General features: G+C 41.4%; 2 protein-coding genes across 2 annotated transcripts; one reads left to right on the top strand and one right to left on the bottom strand.

The window, feature by feature from the left end:
- Positions 1-487: 487 nt before the first annotated feature.
- ora1 (olfactory receptor class A related 1) lies at positions 488-1,429 on the bottom strand (the record flags this gene model as incomplete). The annotated part of the gene is made up of 1 exon (XM_079341857.1): positions 488-1,429. The coding sequence occupies one exon, from the start codon at positions 1,427-1,429 to the stop codon at positions 488-490; it is 942 nt and encodes a 313-aa protein (XP_079197983.1).
- A 5,390-nt stretch (positions 1,430-6,819) lies between these two features.
- Positions 6,820-7,815, top strand: ora2 (olfactory receptor class A related 2; the record flags this gene model as incomplete). The annotated part of the gene is made up of 1 exon (XM_079342466.1): positions 6,820-7,815. Exon 1 carries the CDS (start codon positions 6,838-6,840, stop codon positions 7,813-7,815), a length of 978 nt encoding a protein of 325 aa, XP_079198592.1. The 5' UTR covers positions 6,820-6,837.
- Between the last annotated feature and the right edge of the window lie 9,827 nt (positions 7,816-17,642).

Below are 17,642 nucleotides of genomic sequence, written 5' to 3'. Positions count from 1 at the left end.
TTTCACACTGAAACATCTGAAACATGCTTAGATATTTTCAAAATGCGACATTTATGTGGAAATGTAGAACATATAAATACACCCTATAGTACATTAAACCCTATAAATATTCATAAACATTAAACATAGGACATGGTCTGTTGGAGTCCAAAACTAAAAAACCTAAAGAAAATTACTGTTGTACATTGTACATTAAACATATTATATTTTGAAATTACATGATCAACTCTTAAATCAACTTATATTAATTTACTGACTCATTTTTTAGCTCTAATATCTATATCAGTGTGTTGTTTTCTGAAGTACAATATCTTCTTAAGTCAAATGGTGAGTTAACTTGTGATAATTTTGAATGCAAGAGAGAACCATGGAGAGACATCGCTGACTAGTAAAGTGTCTGCTGTTTAGCTGCATGTCAGCGTCTGTATGTTACAAATTATAAGGTCTGACAGCACATCTCCGTTATCTTGCAGGTCAGTCAACAGAGTCATTTGTCACTCGACTCCTGAGTGTCTGCTGACAGTTGGTCTTGCTCGGCAGCACACACAATCTTGGCCTTGACCTTCTTGTTGGAGGAGATGATAAAGTACGGACTGAGAGAGGCGTAGCAGGAGGAGAAGAACACCCTCATATCAGCCACTACCGGTGACACCTTCGCCACTGTCAGCATGTAGATCCAGATCATGTTATCAATCCCAAAGAAGACCACATACAGAACCACCAAGGTGACAACCGTTTTGGCTGCCCTTGTCTCTTTACCGCTTCCTTGAGAGTGGCGGTTCACTCTCACCTGGTGACTGTGGCGGTGGAGGAGGAGCAGGATGTAGCCGCTTGAGCCCACCATCAGTGCCACAAAGGCAAAATCCCTCACAGATAAAGCCACCCCGTTTATCACGTAGGACAGATTGTCTCTGAAGTCCACATGGCAGAAGCCCAAGTTGAGGGTGAAGGCTGGGACGGTGCCATTACGTGGAGCCATGGAGAACAAAGGGGCTGCGATGCATACCGCCATGTTGAGGAGCCACAGTCCTGCAAAGGTTGGGAGGACAAGAGAGGAAAGAGCCGGCTTCAATCTGGACGAATGTGGCCCAGCAGGGGCAATGGTCACTGCCTGAAACACACTGAGCATGCAGGTGATGCAGACCGACAGAGCCCGGCCAATTCGATAAGCGTAGATAACCACCTTACAGCCGGGGTCATTGAGTAGGTCTCGCAGCCCAAACACAGTCATGGTCTGGGGGACGCAACGAGTCAGAAGCAGCATCAGGTTGGCGAAGGCCAGGTGGCAGAGGATCATGTCCACAGGAAGGAGCTTACACTCGGTGAGAATGATGTGGGCGTACGCCAGCAGCACCACTGTGTTCCCCAAGATGCCCATTCCTGTCTGCAGGAGGAAGGAGACCCCTTTGATGGTCACACACAGATCCATGCACGAAGATCAGCACTGGTCAAGAAAGAGATTAAAACATGCTATGGATACACATCTATTATTAATCATAGAAACTTCAATTGTCATAGCTTTCTCTTCAGGGACACTTTACACATAATGACGCAAACACAAAAGTGAAGGCAGTTTTATGAGAACTCCTTTTTTTTAAAAAAAGCCTGTAATCCTGTTGTTGATTGTACTCACCTGAAAGGGCAGATACACTGGGAAGCCTGATTGCTTTAATTGTTTAATCGACTGTGTAATCACAGTTTATAGTCTTCAAAGCCCCTTGAGATCTTTGGCCACTGTTGTAGCGTTCAGCCCACAGTTTTGCAAATGAAAGCAACAATCTGAATCTGACACAGAGGGTCTCAGAGGACAAGCACTCAAAGGGGAATAAAGTACCACTGAAGGAAGCGCACAACTTTCAAGTCTTCCTTAAATTCAAAGTGAAGTGAGGTTCCCAGTTAAGAATCGAAACACTTAATGCACAGTGTAATCCTCTCTTTTTATCATTCTGGCTAGCTCTCTTCTGACCGTGTTTTCAGTGTTGAGGAGAAGATAAAGACATTTTGTTTGTTTGAAGACATTTGCAGTAACTTAATTGGTTCAACTGCATTCATATTAGCAGAATATAATCAAAGTAAAAAACAAACCCGATTTCGACTATTTTTTTTTTAACTGTGAAGGCAAACTCTTTTTTCCTTTTAAAGGCAGGAAAGTAATGCTTTTTTTTCCTCCAAAGCATCCATCATTCATCTTCCTATTTTTTCTCCTCTCTCTCCTCATGAATACAGGGGAGTAGAGGGAGGTAGAGCAACAGTCCAATGAGGTAGAAGGGTGAGTGCCTTCCCCTATCAGAGCACCTCACTCTGGCTCAACTTCCCCTGTCCTCTTTCTAAAATCTCTCTCAAGACGTTTCTATGTGTTTCTGCTTTCACTTGTCTTCTCTTTAATGTTCTTTTTCATGTGTAATGTTGCCACCAGGAAAAGTTGCCTTTTGTTTATGGGGGCCGTCAGATCCTGGAGCCTGGCTCTATTGATGGTAGTAATGCTGTGTGAGCTGTGATGGTAGGTAAGATATAGAAGTTCTGCATCACACACATTCACACCTTGCCAACGTTGCAGCACAGGAGCAACTTGAGGTTGAAGGACACTTCAGCATGTCGCTGCATGAGCTGGGGATTGAACACCAACCTTCTGGTTGAGAGACGACCGACTCTTCAGGATGGTTTTGATGTTGATTAAAACCCTCAGGAACAGCTGTCGATGTTGTGTTTCGCCTCAGAGCACTTCCTGTCAGCAGCTGTGTGTTCGATCACACTTCAATCTGTTTACTTTGCACTTACTGATTATATTGTTTCCTCCTTCCTAGATCCTTGCTTGTTTACGCTTCCTTTCTGATGTACTTTGCTGTGGATAAAGGCGTCTCCTGAGAGAATAGCAGATTCTACTTTCAAAGTAGATTTCCACACACTGCATGTTTCTTTTGTAACTTGAAAATCAAAACTGTGATCCTGCATAAAAAGTTAATTAGATTTTTGGGGCGTCAGCAATCTGGGTTTAACAAATGAAGTTAAAATCTTCCCAAAGTAAGTCTATTAATGTGAGATTCCCTCTTTGTGTGTGCTCGCTGTGCTGCAGCTGCAGAAGGATGGTAACTCAAAGAGGTAATTTAGTGAGGAAGAGGAACAACTTTTCAGGAAGAATCACAACTTTGACTGTCCAACCTCGACTGCTGAAGCGTCGTAAAAACTTTACTACAAAGAGCTGTGGATTTCATGCCTCGTCTACTGTAGTGGAAATATGTGAGGAAGTTTTTCTTTTCGTGCAGTTCTCAACGAGAGAGATTTAAATAAAGTCAGACTTGTTAAAATATGACTCCTCGAAACACTTTCAAAATAAATAACTACAGGTCATATGTGCACGTTCTGAAAAAAGAGTAGGCCGAGATCTACTTCAGTGATTTTGTATTCTGAAGCAAAAGTTTAATATTTGTATTCACACAAATAAAGCATGAGTCTGCAAATCATCTTCTTTTTTTTCGTATGAATGAAGTTTCCCCAGACCATACATACATCAACACATTATTCCAGATTAGTTTGAGGCTGTAACATTGTAATGTACTGCAATTGATAAAAAGTCATGAGCTTCCAGAGGTTATGCGAGAAGAAGCTGTGGTCCTGGAGGCAGGCGGCCTGGGTTCAAATCCAAACTGTGGCTCGCTCCCAGCATGTCCTACCCCACTCTCTCTGATTTCCAAGTCTCTCCACTCTAAATCTCTTCAATAAAGGCATAAAACAAAGCCTCCCCCCAAAAAAATCTTGAAGAAAAGAAATGACTTCTGTTTTTTTGTATTTTCTATTTGACTTTACTGTGAGATTTATCGTCTGTCTCTTCACAGTGAAAGTCTGCATGTACATTTTCTCAAGTAAAATAAATCTCTTTTCCCCCTGGAGTTGAAAATAGTGTTAAATGATCTCCGCAGAGACAACAGTGTGCAGTTATTGTTGATGCAGCAGCAGACTGATGATGCCTTGAATGAGCCATCAGGAGGCTTTCACACACACAGCTGGTGCTTCAGCGCACGCTGCTTTCCTGCTTCTCGTCCTGGGAGCGAGTTAAAGACACAGAGGAGCCAGACAATTAGCCCTATCACAATGCACGTTTGTACTAATTGGGGACACTGGGACAGTGAGCTGTTTTTCATTTTGGTCCTCAACTCTTAGCTCTGACGAATTTTACCTCAAAAGGTTTCGTTTTACACCTCTTTTTATATAAGCTGTGAACATAAAGCATGCTCATGTGCAGTTCAGAACTGTATTGCTTGAGAGACTTTTTGTTTTCTTCCAGGAGTTTTCTTTGGAGTTTAGCATCATCTGAAGTGTTATTTCCTTGTGTGTCTTTCATATGTTTACATGTTCAGGGAGCTAATTAAAATGGCAAGTTCAAGCATGTCTTCCTCAGGGGACAACATCCCGAACAGTACGTTTGAAAATCTGTTTCTTTCCTGCCTCCTGACAATAGATCGGATTTTGTTGTTGTGTACTGCTGATGCAAATTGTTCTGGTCCCAATGCTATAATCAAAGTGAACATATAAACACATTAACTTTATCTGTGTTTGATGCCTGATTTCATCGCTTCTTCATCAGCAGAACAATATGTTTAATATCGAAAGAAATTTAAGATAAGATAAATCTAAATTTCAAAAGAGAAATTTAGAGTTACAATTATTTTCAAGTCTTACATTTACATTAAAATAAGTGTAAAAACACAGATAAAGGACCATTTGAGGGGCTCTGTGGAAAGTGTAAATCATGTATTCCCCCGAAATGCTCTAATTTTGTTAAGATCTCTTAATTTAATAATGTTTTCATCCTTTTCAACCAGATTGAATACGTCTCCGAGCTCCTCACACTCACAAGCACAAACAGGACCCTTGGACATGAATTAGTGTGGAGACGTCATAGAGGTGCTGCTACACAGGGATTGAACCAAAGCAGTTGAGGGTTTGGTGCCTTGCCCAAGAGCACCTCGGGAGTACTCGGGAAATGCCCTGGCACCTGACCAGCTTCTGTATTTTGGGCGACACCGGGACTTCAACCGTCCAGGTCCAGACCCAAGTCCCTAAACAGACTGAGCTGCTGCCGCCCTGCATATCCCGACAAATAAACAAGTATTCACTTTGATCAAGAGGACGGCCATGAGGTTAAGACACCATTTGTTTTTGCATCAAAACACTCCAAACAATGTGCAGTTATCTGAACTACAACGAGACATTCTCATCATGATTTACTGTTTACGATACTTTTTTTAAAACTTTGGGACCATCTCTGTGTTTTAAAATACGTCATGTAAACCGTTCTCCTCCTTTGCGACGACTTGATCAACTTCAGAATATGTCACTTTGTAACCTTTTGCACCGGGAAGCATTGTGTCGAGGCAGCAGCTTTGAACGCTGCAGAGGGAATATTCAGCTGCACCTCTCGCTGTGCTGTTAATCTGTCCCAAAGCAACAACTGCACTTTAAGAGGCTTTTGCCTTATCGCGCTCCTGTGTGATATTGACGGGCTTCAGACTTTATATTAGCATTTAATGGGAGGGGAGCAACATTGACTTTATTTGACACTAAATGCAAAAATCTGTTGTGCAATATCTACAATGTGTACAACTTGCTGCGACTTTACTGCACAGCAAGCTTTACTTGCATTGGATGTGTGTTCGCCTTAATTCTGACTCTATGAAGTAATAGTAGTTTTTTGTATTAAGGTTAACAACTGTTTCTGAGCACTTCAAATCCTTCATTTACAGGCTCTCTTCAAAATATGTCAGTGTTCTAATAAAGGTTAAATACCTCCATCACACATGTGTCAGCATTGAGCAAAGCATTTCATTGAACTGACTGATGGTCTCAATGTAATTACTGTTTTGTATTGTTTGTCTTTAAATCTGTTATTAACATACTCTGCTTGTCTATCTGCACTCTTCTACTGAGGGAGCGGCGTCTATGTGTTATTGTCTTTCATGATGACATTGAAAAAGTCCTGAGTCTGTAAATGTTGAACAAAGTGGTTGGATTGCAAGAATGTGTGTTGATACAATTAAAGAAAAGAAAATGCCATTAAATAATGCAGACATTGACTTTTTCGAATCTGTTTTCTAAGCTTTGAAAAGAATCACAACACCGGAAATCAGATACTATGTCAGACTCCACAAATGAAACTGTGTGCCGTCCACTGTATCATGTAACGTCCTTCGCTGGCTTTGAATTTTGTTTTCACTCTCTCCACTGGAGGACACTGTGGTGTCGGTATCTGACTCACACACTCACATCAGAGGCCTCTTTAAGAGGTAGTGGCTTCAGAGATTGATTGCAGAAATGAAAAATATTGAAGTCATGCAGAGCGTCTAATGCGGAAATCTAAATATGGGATCAGTAATTAGAAAAAAAGCATTTAATAGTGACACTGAGAAATTGTTTTAATCTCTTCTGAGTACAAACATTAAGCTCGTCCATTCGTTCACACCGATGATCATCGTCCACTGTTGCTCCTCGTAAATGAATCCAAATCTGTCTTTCTGTGTTATCCTGTCACTCTGCACCCACCGAGGGGACAGAAGCAGTCATCTGGATTGATCTCAAGTAATTGGAAGCTGAGGGAAGAGAAGTCAATGGAGCATGAAAAAACAGATCCAACAACAATTACCTGCTTGCAAGTATAAGAACACAAACAAGGCGACTATAGGAGGAGACTGGGAGCTTCAGCTTCGACTCTTCTCAGGTAACAACTTGGTGTTGGGTTGTAATTGTTTGATGTCAGGACACGAGACATCCAGCAGACACATTACATTGTGTTTCTTTAAAAAAAAAAAAAGGTTGCCTTTTATTCTTTGTTGTCTTGCAGGAATGCCCTCAGAGGAGTTTGTGCGTGGTATGCTCTACTTGTCCCTCACCGTTGTGGGAGTCCCGGGTAACTTCGCCGTCATCCTGGCGTTTCTCCTCCTGTTCTACCAGGAGAACCGGCTCCTCCCAGCAGATGCTATCGTCCTGCACCTTGCATGCGTCAACCTCATTGTCGTGGGAGTACGCTGCCTCCTGGAGACCCTCGCCTCCTTCAGCGTGGCCTCCATCTTTGGAGATCTGGGCTGCAAAGCCGTGATATTTGTCTACAGAACGTCCCGTTCCCTTTCCATCTGGCTCACCTTCGTGCTGAGCGCGTACCAGTGTCTGAGCATCGCCCCCCCTGGGTCACGCTGGGCCTCCATGCGTGCAGTTGTAGCTCACCATCTTGTCTTTGTGTTCCTCATCCTCTGGGTTGTGAACACTTGTATGAGCTCCGCAGCTGTGCTCTTCTCCTTGAGCTCGCCTAAGAACTCCAGCCTCGTAAGCCACGGCATCAACGTGCAGTTCTGCTACGTTCGATTCCCATCAAAGTTGTCCAAAGAGGCCAACGGGGCGGCTCAAGTGGGTAGAGATGTCGTACCCATGACCCTCATGACTGTAGCCAGCCTCATCATCCTCGTCCTGCTCTACAAGCACAGTAAACAGGTGCAAGGGCTCCGCAGCAGCAGCGGAGGAGGGGGCGGTGTGAGTGGAGGGGCCGAGCGCCGAGCTGCCAAAGCCGTGGTAGCTCTTGTGAGCCTGTACGTGGTCCTCTATGGGGTGGACAATGGACTGTGGGTGTACACTCTCACCGTGAGGCGGACCATGACTTCCTCCCTCATCTCTGACCTGCGGATCTTCTTCTCCTCTCTGTACGCGGCGCTCAGCCCCATCGTCATCATCGCGACCAACAGGAAGGTGAACGGCAGGCTGAGGTGTGCTGAGCAGGAGAAGAACGTCAACTTGAAAGCCTCGAGTCGGAGCAATGTGCGAGGCTGCTGATCGCTCATAAGGACTGATTCTCTTTTAACTCTTTTATAAGTTCGGTTTTGAAAAAAAAAAAAAAACATGGCTTTGAAGTGACTAAGTGCACACTTTATATTCAACAGAGATTTTTTAGGTATCAGTAATTTTCTTTACTTCTCTGAAAACTTTTTACCATCACCCTGTGCATTCGAACAGAAATATCAGAACTCTCTTTATCTCCTTACATTTCAGAACAGGCTTCTTACTTCACGTTCGGGAGCTTTTTTTTTTATTAGACAGAACCGTTTAAGAGACAGAGACAGTAAACATGGGAGAGTGATGGAGGGGGGGGGGAGAGATTCTGGATTAAAAAGCAATCAATTGCACCACCAATGTTCGTACACTAAACAGACAGAGTCTTATGTTTTACAGCTCTTCTTTATTCAAACCTGATATTTATCAGTATGGTCACTGACACCCACGTCTGATAACTCGTCTGCCCTCCTAACGTGCAGCACTGTTGTGATATGTCAGGTTGAGCAGGGAGCAAGAAAATAACAAGAAAATTTGGCCTTTTTAAATAGGTGATGTAGTTATATTTTCTCTGCTTCTTTTGTTGTAATTACATGAGATAAAATAACATTAAGTTTCTTTCTTTTTCTTCTTCTTATCTTCAACCTCTCTTCCTCATCCTTTCGCCGTGGCAGGGCGCCCCCGATGAACAGCAGGCGCCCCGAGCATTTGTGTGTATACTTCGTCTGCCTGGGGCCGGTCCTGAGGACTGTAGCCTCTGTGCACGGCCGTGCCTGCTCCGCTGACTGAGCTAAAGCAGCGCCCTGAGCTCTTATGCATTTAAGGTTAATCAGGGAGAATATTCTAGATTGCATCATTTGGCCACCTCCCAAACATCAAGAAAGGTTGTGACCTACAACAAACGAACAAAACAACAACTGAGTAAAAGAACATGTTTATCCATCAGTGCACATCAAAATCAACACATGTAATATTGTAATAAAGCCAAACTAGGATGCCTTAATATATCACACTATAAGGGGACAACTGATGAAAACCAGCTCGTCAGATAACTCTGGTCCAGTTACAGATGTTTGAGGTCGATTGTGTTGAAAATATATGCAGTGAAGACGTGTTTTTTTTATTATTTCAAGTAGGAAAAATTGAATGAAAGTGTCCCAAATATGATGTCAGGTTCAGCTTGCTCTACACAGAAAGATGTCTTCTAAAAGGTTCTCATTGTTTTTTACTTGATGCTTTAAAGCCTGAACCTTCTTACTCAAAGGCTTTATCAGCGCTTCTCCTTTAACCAGAGCCTTGTGTGCACCTCTCTACATTAGTAAGAAAACAAGTGTGTCTTGACAATTCTTGATGTTGCGTAAAATCGTGGTGGAAGAGGGTTTTGTTTTTTTTTTCCATCTGTGACGATTTATGTGAGTGTGAAGTCACAATAGTGACGCTTTTTCAAATGTAATTTTTTAAAATATCTTGTCCATGACAATTGTCAGATACCTCTTGATCATAGCTGATGAAGCGTTACCTTTTCATCGCCTCATGAAAAGACTTTAAGTAAGTGAGAAAACTGTCTGAGTTAGTCAATGCAGGTCTGTATGAATCTGTGCTGATCTGGCACGTTGCCGCTTTGTTTGTTTATCGTTAAGTTGCCTCAGTTTTAATTGGTTGGAAGAATTATAGCAGGGTGACTCAGGGCTCAATGTAGCTGTCGTATGACTTCCAGCTGCCCATTTAGCAATAATTAAGGCTTTGAATAGGATGAGGGAATTGCCCCGTGCTAATGAGGCAGGTTAATCGTCCTACAGAGAATTGGGTTTAAAACCTAATGGGAAAACTATATTCTTTAGAGGGACAGAAGATGAAAAAGATGTTCATTACTCAGCGATTACTCACTAAGCACGTCTCTGACAATGTATTCCCAAGCTCTTTTGGGTGCAGTTATAAAAAGATGAGACGTTGGGGACACAAAAGCAACGTCTGGCACAAGCCCCGAGTAGTTCTCTTCGGCTGTGGCAGTGTGGGAATTTAGGAGTCATTATGTAATTGCCATGTCTTTGGAGAGGCAAGGGCAAAGAGACAGGGGTGAGGACAAAACAGCATCAGTGAGTGACAGTCCAGAAGACATAAAGTGGGGCTGCCAGCACTGTGATCCTGCAATAACTCTAAAGAGCAATCAGTGCTGCGTTACGTTCAACTGCTGTCGCAGTGCAGGCGAGAAAGAGGAGGAGGAGGCGTCTCTCTGTGCTTGTGCAGAACTGTTGCTTTCTAAATGAGGTTGACATGCAAGGATACAAAAGTCAGTACACTAAAAAGCACAACCTTCATCTTTATTGTAAATGTTGCAGGCAATAAAATACTCTTTGTTTTTATGTGACATTTTGCATCGGAAAACTCTCTGCAGATGATAAACTCCATGTGTTTTACTCTTCAAACCACTGAAATCTGATTAGCACTCTACACAGACTCCGGTGGAATGAAGGATAGAAAACATAGATGGGTTCAAAAGAGAAGGAGAGAGCTCTCTGCGTCTCCTCACTGCAGAAAAAGTAGTTGACGGCGTTGATTCTTCCGATTGCCTTCTTCATGGTGTCACTCCCTGTTTTTCTGTCGTGAAAGAAGTGGCAGATTAGTAAAAAGGAACGGAAGAACTGGTTCCATTTGCATGTTCTTGTCTCGTGTGATGTGTGTACATGTAAAAGGTGTGCCAGGCCAGGCCGGCCTCTCCCTGCACAAGACAGGACACGTTTACTCTGCTTTTTCATCCTTCTGGACTCCTTTGAATGCTGAAGGTTATGTTGCAAAACATGTAGAGGCCAAACCCACACAAATAAAACCCTCCATTACTACCTTACTTTCAGATCAGCAAACACATTTAGCTCTTACATTTCTATCCTTTAAGACTCAATTTTTACAGCAACAACTGAAACTGAAGCATCACTGATAAAGGTGTACTGTTGTCCTCTGTTCAACCTGCCACACCTGGACCAGGAAAAAATTTGTGAAATGCAACATCTAACAAAAAAACTCACAATAAAACCAAATCTACCAAAGAAATCAACCTACATACGTCAACTTCTGTTTTTGTCCATAAGAAAGTTTTAACAACACAAACCTGTAAAAAAGCTAAATTAAACCGCTGTCATCTTGTCCATAGTTGTGTAAATGAAGTTGAAAGGTTGCAGTAAATCCCTCCAGCTGATCCACGGATCCCCAGCCCTGCCGAGCCTGATGTCAGTCTGTTTACCTGCACCAGGTACAGGCTGTTTTGTCCCCCATGTCAACCAATGGGGATGCAGGAATGAGTTTAAACCGCGCCTTCTTTGTCCTGCCTGGGAGCAAGTCCACACCCTGTAATCTGGCCCCCTTTTTTAACTCACAACCAAACCCTCTCCTCCCCCGCAGCAAACTTTTCATTTGCACAAACTTCGCAATCTGAATCACTGTCTGTGATCACTGTGTGCAACATGCAGAAATCTGGTCTGTGCTGCAAATGTACACTGACATGAGGATGCATGCAAAAATAAAAACACAGAAACCCTGATCAATAAATTCTCAAGAGTTTAATAATGGTTTGAAATGATTTTAATTGCAACATTAACCTGTTAAAATGATGATAATCGGAATCCAAACCATTCACACTTTTTCTTTCTCTGAGTATTTTGTTCAAGTTGAGATGATTTCTGTCTGTCTGTCTCTACTTTAATTGAAAATATATCAGTTATAAACACATGCATTGTTTTCAAAACCAGCATTTTATGGAAATAAGCGACGTATTAATCCCTTTTTATGTTAGCTGATTCCCCGTTTTCCTTTCATTCAAAGGGATTTTTCTTTGGGCGTCTTGTTTAGAGGATTTATTCCCTGTTTGAATGAAGCTGCTGGTGGAGAATGCAACAGAAACAAACTGTAGTTTTAAGTGAAACCAATTTATGTAATGATTTAAGAACTGATTGTAAGTTCTTTTTTACATTCATATAGTTCCTCTGAGCACAAATAACGAGAATGTATCTTATCTTATATTAACTTTAAAAAGTGCTCTAAACTCAGCCTTGGGATTCTTGCCAGGGGCAGACACGTGTGACACTTTTTTATTTTTTGTAGTATTAAGTTACCGTGTTGTAAATATGTGACCATTTCCTCGCATCCACCCAGTTTAACTGCTTCCCTCAGACGGGGAACAAACACGGTCATGTCTCAGCTCGCCTGGAATGCTGCGCTGCACGTCAGCAAGCAGCTCCGTGTTCAGGAAGGTGAGAAGGAACCCGATTAGGTGAAAGTTCTGTCTCCAGGAAAACAACCACTTCTTGATTTATACTGATTAAAACTCTTATTGTCGAGAAGTTTGCGATGCAGGGTTAATATCAACGTAAATCAGAAGGTACTGGGGTTTGATAGTGGACTTTATATGTCTGACAGACAGGTTTCACTAGACTAGAAATAGTGAGACCTTTGGGCATCCAGCTTATTTGTTTCTGTGAGTTAAAGATAAAAAGATCAATACAACTATACTGCAAAGTGTAACCATAAGGCTAAAACTGTCTTTCTTTGCTAAATCCAAAGATTACACAGTATCTAACGTAATTAAAGTGAAAGTGTGTTTGTTTGATCTGAACTGAAACTACAGATTGAAATCAACATGTGGAAGTCACAAGTGGAACTTTTTTGCCTTTTTTAAACCCTCTGTTTTAAGTCTCATTGTTTAACTAAGCTAACGAGCTGCTGGCTTTAGCTTTGTATAAAATAACTCTCTGTTTCTATAAAACTGAACTGCTTTCCAAATAACACTGAAATTATAAAGTATACAGTAATTGTTGTCTGGATTATATTCAAAAACAATATCTGTAGAACAACTCATACATCCCTGCAAGGTCCGGGATTTACAAGAATTTGTTGTTGCTGACGTTGGATATGTAAAGTCCCAGACTACAATAGAGTTCCAGACTGTGGTTAAAAGACTTGTTCAGAGGCGCAGAGGACCTAGCGGTTCGGTTGAGCCTCTTAAGGCTTTAGTCTTCTATAGACAGACAGCCCAGGCTTGAGTCTTACCTGTGGCTCCTTGCAAAGCATGTCAATACCACAGACTGTAAATATTAATGGACGAAGCCTGAGTGATGTCAGCTGTCTGTTACTGCAGGGCGCTCCGGAGGCTCATCAGTGGGAGTCGCCATGCTGGAAATCCTGTCTCAACCTAAATTTCAATCAACCAAATGACAAGCTAGAGTTGGAGCTGAGGCGGGTTGAAACCATTAGACCAGGGGTGTCCAAAGTGCGGCCCGGGGGCCATTTGTGGAGCTTGAGTGGATTTTTTGTGGCCCTTGACTTCAAATCGAAGAATCAGAAGATTTTGGCCCCAGGCCTCATCAGATGGCATATTTCGTACTTTTTTTCTTTTTCTTGTTAGCGAGGGAGACCTATAAAAGCCTGACTATTCTTTCCAAAAAATTAGAACACAACAGTTTCCCACTGTAATTGTGTATTTATATTATTTTTTGAAGAGGTCAAAATACAAAAAGTTCCTTCCAATATTAAAAAAAAACAAACAAAAAAACCCTGTGGCCCGTGAGCGATTCTAACGCGACAATTTTGGCCCGCAAGAAAAAAGGTTTGGACACCACTGCATTAGACCATGTCCACCTGTCAGTGAGGTCAGACTAACTAGGATTACATAACTTCATAACATAAAAACGGATGCGTTATAAAAAAAAAAAAAATGTAAATGTAGGCTTGGTTAATAGAAAAGTTATAGGACAAAACCTGTTTAAAGACAGTGAAAATATTAAATGCATTTGGATAAAAGAGAAGCAAACATAACTCTAACTCTACTTATCCATTGCAAAGTCTGCCTTATATGTTACAGGTGAGCTGTATAGCAGACGACGCCTATTTCCAGAGCAGCAGTGAGGACATGGACCACACTGAAGAAGGGTGGAGGTGAGGGTTGGGGGTGGGGTTCAAGGCCCTGGGGCCCCGGGGCAGCAGCCTGCTGCAACTCCACCACTCTCAGGCAAGATATGTACTGCTGTGCTGAGACTTGAAAGATATTCAACATGCACTACTCCCTATCCAGCAGCGTAGCACACCATAAAGAAAAGGAAAAAAAAAAAAAAAGAGAAAATAGAGGAAGGAGGGGAGAAGACAAGGTGGGGTTGTTGAGTTTAAGAGAAAAGAAACCCTCCAGAAACAGGCATAGATGTGTTGCCATGTGAACTTTTGAGAAATAAATGAATATTTATAATCTCTCAGCATGGGGATGGAGTTTGAATTGGCTGAGGTTAAAGCAGAAACCTGCCCTGACGTGAACCAAGTATCAGTATGTGCTGTCAGTCTTCTTTAAATATGTGGATTAGAATTTATGACCTAAAGCTGAGTTAGTTTATCTTTATCTTTATTTAGGTACTCTCACTGAGATCAAGATCAGTTATAAAAAAAAAGAAAAGAAAGCTACGGTTTAAGAGAGATATGCATGTATATCAGGGAGCTGTGGGCTTCATTGATATGTCAGTTTGTAGAGATTTTTCCTTTGATGAGACAATCCAACATCCCTTGGGGACGTTGATTCCTTCTGAATGCTTAGTGTGAATGCAAAAGCCCAGCGCCCAGATTTTAATCTTTTTGAATGATTGTAGTTATAAGGAAGAGAACACGGCAGGGAGCAAACCAGCGCTTTGAACAGTGAACTTCACTCCAGGAATAATGCTGAATCTGTAACTGCTGCCTCACTTCATTCTTTATTTATTTAAAATAAAATGGTGAAAAAATCTGAACAAAATGCTAAACTCAGCCCTCAGACTCTACTCAAAAACTCTATGAACATTATGTGGCTCTGTAGACGAGGAGTTACAACTATTCCTGCTGTGGATTTCCAAATTCAGAAAACAGAATAAATGTCTAAAATATCAATGTCAATAGTTAAAGTCACTGTTGTTAATTTTGCTGAGTTAACTGATACATTTTAGTATAATCCCATGACAACAATGTCCCTCTGATGTCACATTCAAGGTGGGGAGCTAAATGCTGTTAGCTAAATAGCGCTAGCGTCAAATAGCTAGCAGTAATTCAGGATGTGAGTTGCACGAACGAAATAAATAACAGATATATTGTTGTTATAAAGCATCCCAATTAATCGTCAAATTAAAAGACAACTGTGCTGAAATGTTAAGGAACATCTTATTATTTATATGTCCAAGTAGCCTAACACAACATATCTGAACTAAGCTATAATCAGACAGCTAATGTTAGCATTCATCTGCTATCTAGCTGACGGAAATTATTAATGCTCTCATATTTTTACTGTGAGAATATCTGGTGTAAGCTAAGCAGTGACTGAACGTTTGTGTTGAACACGAGCAGGGTTTTTTTAGGAGTGCGTTGCGTGTGTGAAAAAGTTAAGCAAACTGGCTGCTAGCATTGGCTTGATTTTTCTACATACATAATATGATCAATCTCTTGGTAAGAAAGCCTGTAAGTGCTTTCCCAATATGTTTAAATAATACCACAGAGGTAAACACCTGAAGTGTGAATGGTGTAGTTTCATCTCTCCCAGATGAAATTAAACCAGCGGTCATGAAACCGACCTTTAATCAAAAAGTAACATACCCTTCTCAGTGTCAAACCTACGGTATAGTTATAACTAGGTTCCTGCCCTTTATCATTCCCATCTTCATTGCTAAATGCCACAAAGGTGGAATTTTCCACGAGCCACTTCCCCTGAGTTCACTGAGGAATGTAGACAAGATGGAGCAAGTCTGCAGAGGACGGCATCCCTGCAGTAACACTATGTTAAGATACTAAGCATGTGCACATTGTGTCCAGCTCCCTAATTCTGCCCTCAGGGGATTTGTTAAGCTAGCTGTTACTCAAAGTGTAGCTCTGCCATGTTGTGTTTGGTTTGTTGTCACTGTTGCTATTGTTCAAACAAAGGTCCTGCACAGAACGAGTTAAAGACAAGATGTCTCAGCTGCTGTGTTTTCTGAATTAGCTTGAGTGTTATATAGTTCTTTCTTTCACGATGTTTGTATATTTCAGTGATTTAAACACACTTAAGATACTCCCACATAAAAAAGCCATGAAAGCAGGAGGAAGTTTTTCACACAAAAGTCGAATTCAAAGCTTTTGGAGACGTTTACGACTGCTCAATTAAACAGGCGTAGATTACAATCTGTGCCTCGGAGCAACAGAGCTTGTAAAGTTATACAACATGGGCATGTGCTGACATAACAGCCATATCTCATCCTGGTAATAGCAAAGAAGTGCAGAGTGATGCGTGTAGAAAACTACTCTTTTTTACACTGTCCTTTCTCTGATTTGGTCTGGGTGTCAGGTATATGAAAGGTTGCTTTCTTTATAATCCTTTCTAATTATTTTTCTGCAGTTATAGCTTCAGTAATGAGCGTTACTAGAGTTAGAGCTGCAGTCAAATCCAGATCTCAGAGCTAGTGTGCAACTTCAGTGGATATAGGCTCAATAAAAACAAAAAAATAATCAAAATAAAAAGATTTAAAACTGATGAAAAACAAACAAATCAATGAAGTACTATCCACCTCTCTTTTTTTATATGGATTTAATGTTTCATGGAAATATGTTATCAGACCTTTTCGGCAATCAAACATCGTTCAATGTGACGTTATGATCAATAGTAGCACAAAATACAAAGTGGAGGTAGTAACCTTGACCTTCTAGTGATAGGAACTAAACACAGTGATATGCATTCATTTGGACTGGAGGATTTTTTATTTTATCATGATTTTTCAGTGATATTTATAGTCTCGTACTTGCCCTGCCTTGGTCTTGGTCTTGATCTCAATATCAATCCCAAAATTTCGTGGTCTTAGTGCATTCTGTTCTTGGGTACGTCTTGGTCTCGGTAAATGTAGTCTTGACTACAATACTACTGGATGATATCAGGAGGTTTGGAGTTAGTTGAGTATGTTGCCACATCATATAGCAGATTGTTACAGAGATTGAACTTTTTTCAGTCCTCTTTAAGACAGCTGTTGCCATGACAGATCTTCCTTCTTTGAGCTACTGTCTGCAGCCGAGTGCAAAAACTACTTCCCTATGTTGAAATGAAGATAAATACATGTACTCAGCACTTGAATGTATCACACAGTTCTGAAGTATTAATGGGACGAAGGCTATAAGATGATAAATTGCTTTGAGTGAGTAGTTGTTGGCATGCCATTATAAGGAGCGTCTCTCTCACATTTATAAAAAATGTAGTTTGGCTGTGATTTTTCAGAGTAAGTGGTGTCACTACACCCACTTAAAGCTGAATAATAGATCTGATGGATCCTCTGCGTATCGAACATCTGCCGTGTGAGTGATTACAAAATACATGAGCAGAGCAATCACACAGACGTATCAGAGTTTTTACCAGCTGAGTGAATCACAGCATCAAACAGGCCTGCAAGGCTGAGAATATTTTGCTTTTCACAGCCCGCTGAGGTGGACCGCCTCTCAAATTAAACGACACACTCGCTGGTTTCGCTGTCCTGCTGTGAAAATAAATCCAGAAATCGTTCAACCAAGTTTGGTTTTGACTTTTCTGTTGACTTTTATGAGGTTATTTGTGAGCTTGTGAGAGTGAGTCTCGTCACTGCTATATGAGGCAGCGTGACTGTTTGGAAATGGGGCAGGAGAGAGAGTGCCACCTGTTGGATCTTTATGGTACGGCAAAAAAGGGGCAACTTTAAAAGGCGTGTGTGTGTAAACTGCTGAACGTGACATGTAGTGTAAAACCACTTTATAAGTACTGTTCATTTACCATTTATCATATAGCCGCTTCAGTCATGTGACCGCTCAAAGCACTTCATGCTGTTGGTCATCAATCAAACATT

The sequence above is a fragment of the Symphodus melops genome, assembly GCF_947650265.1.
Source record: "Symphodus melops genome assembly, chromosome: 4".
NCBI lineage: Eukaryota > Metazoa > Chordata > Actinopteri > Labriformes > Labridae > Symphodus > Symphodus melops.
This window is presented reverse-complemented; position numbering and strand designations above follow the sequence as displayed.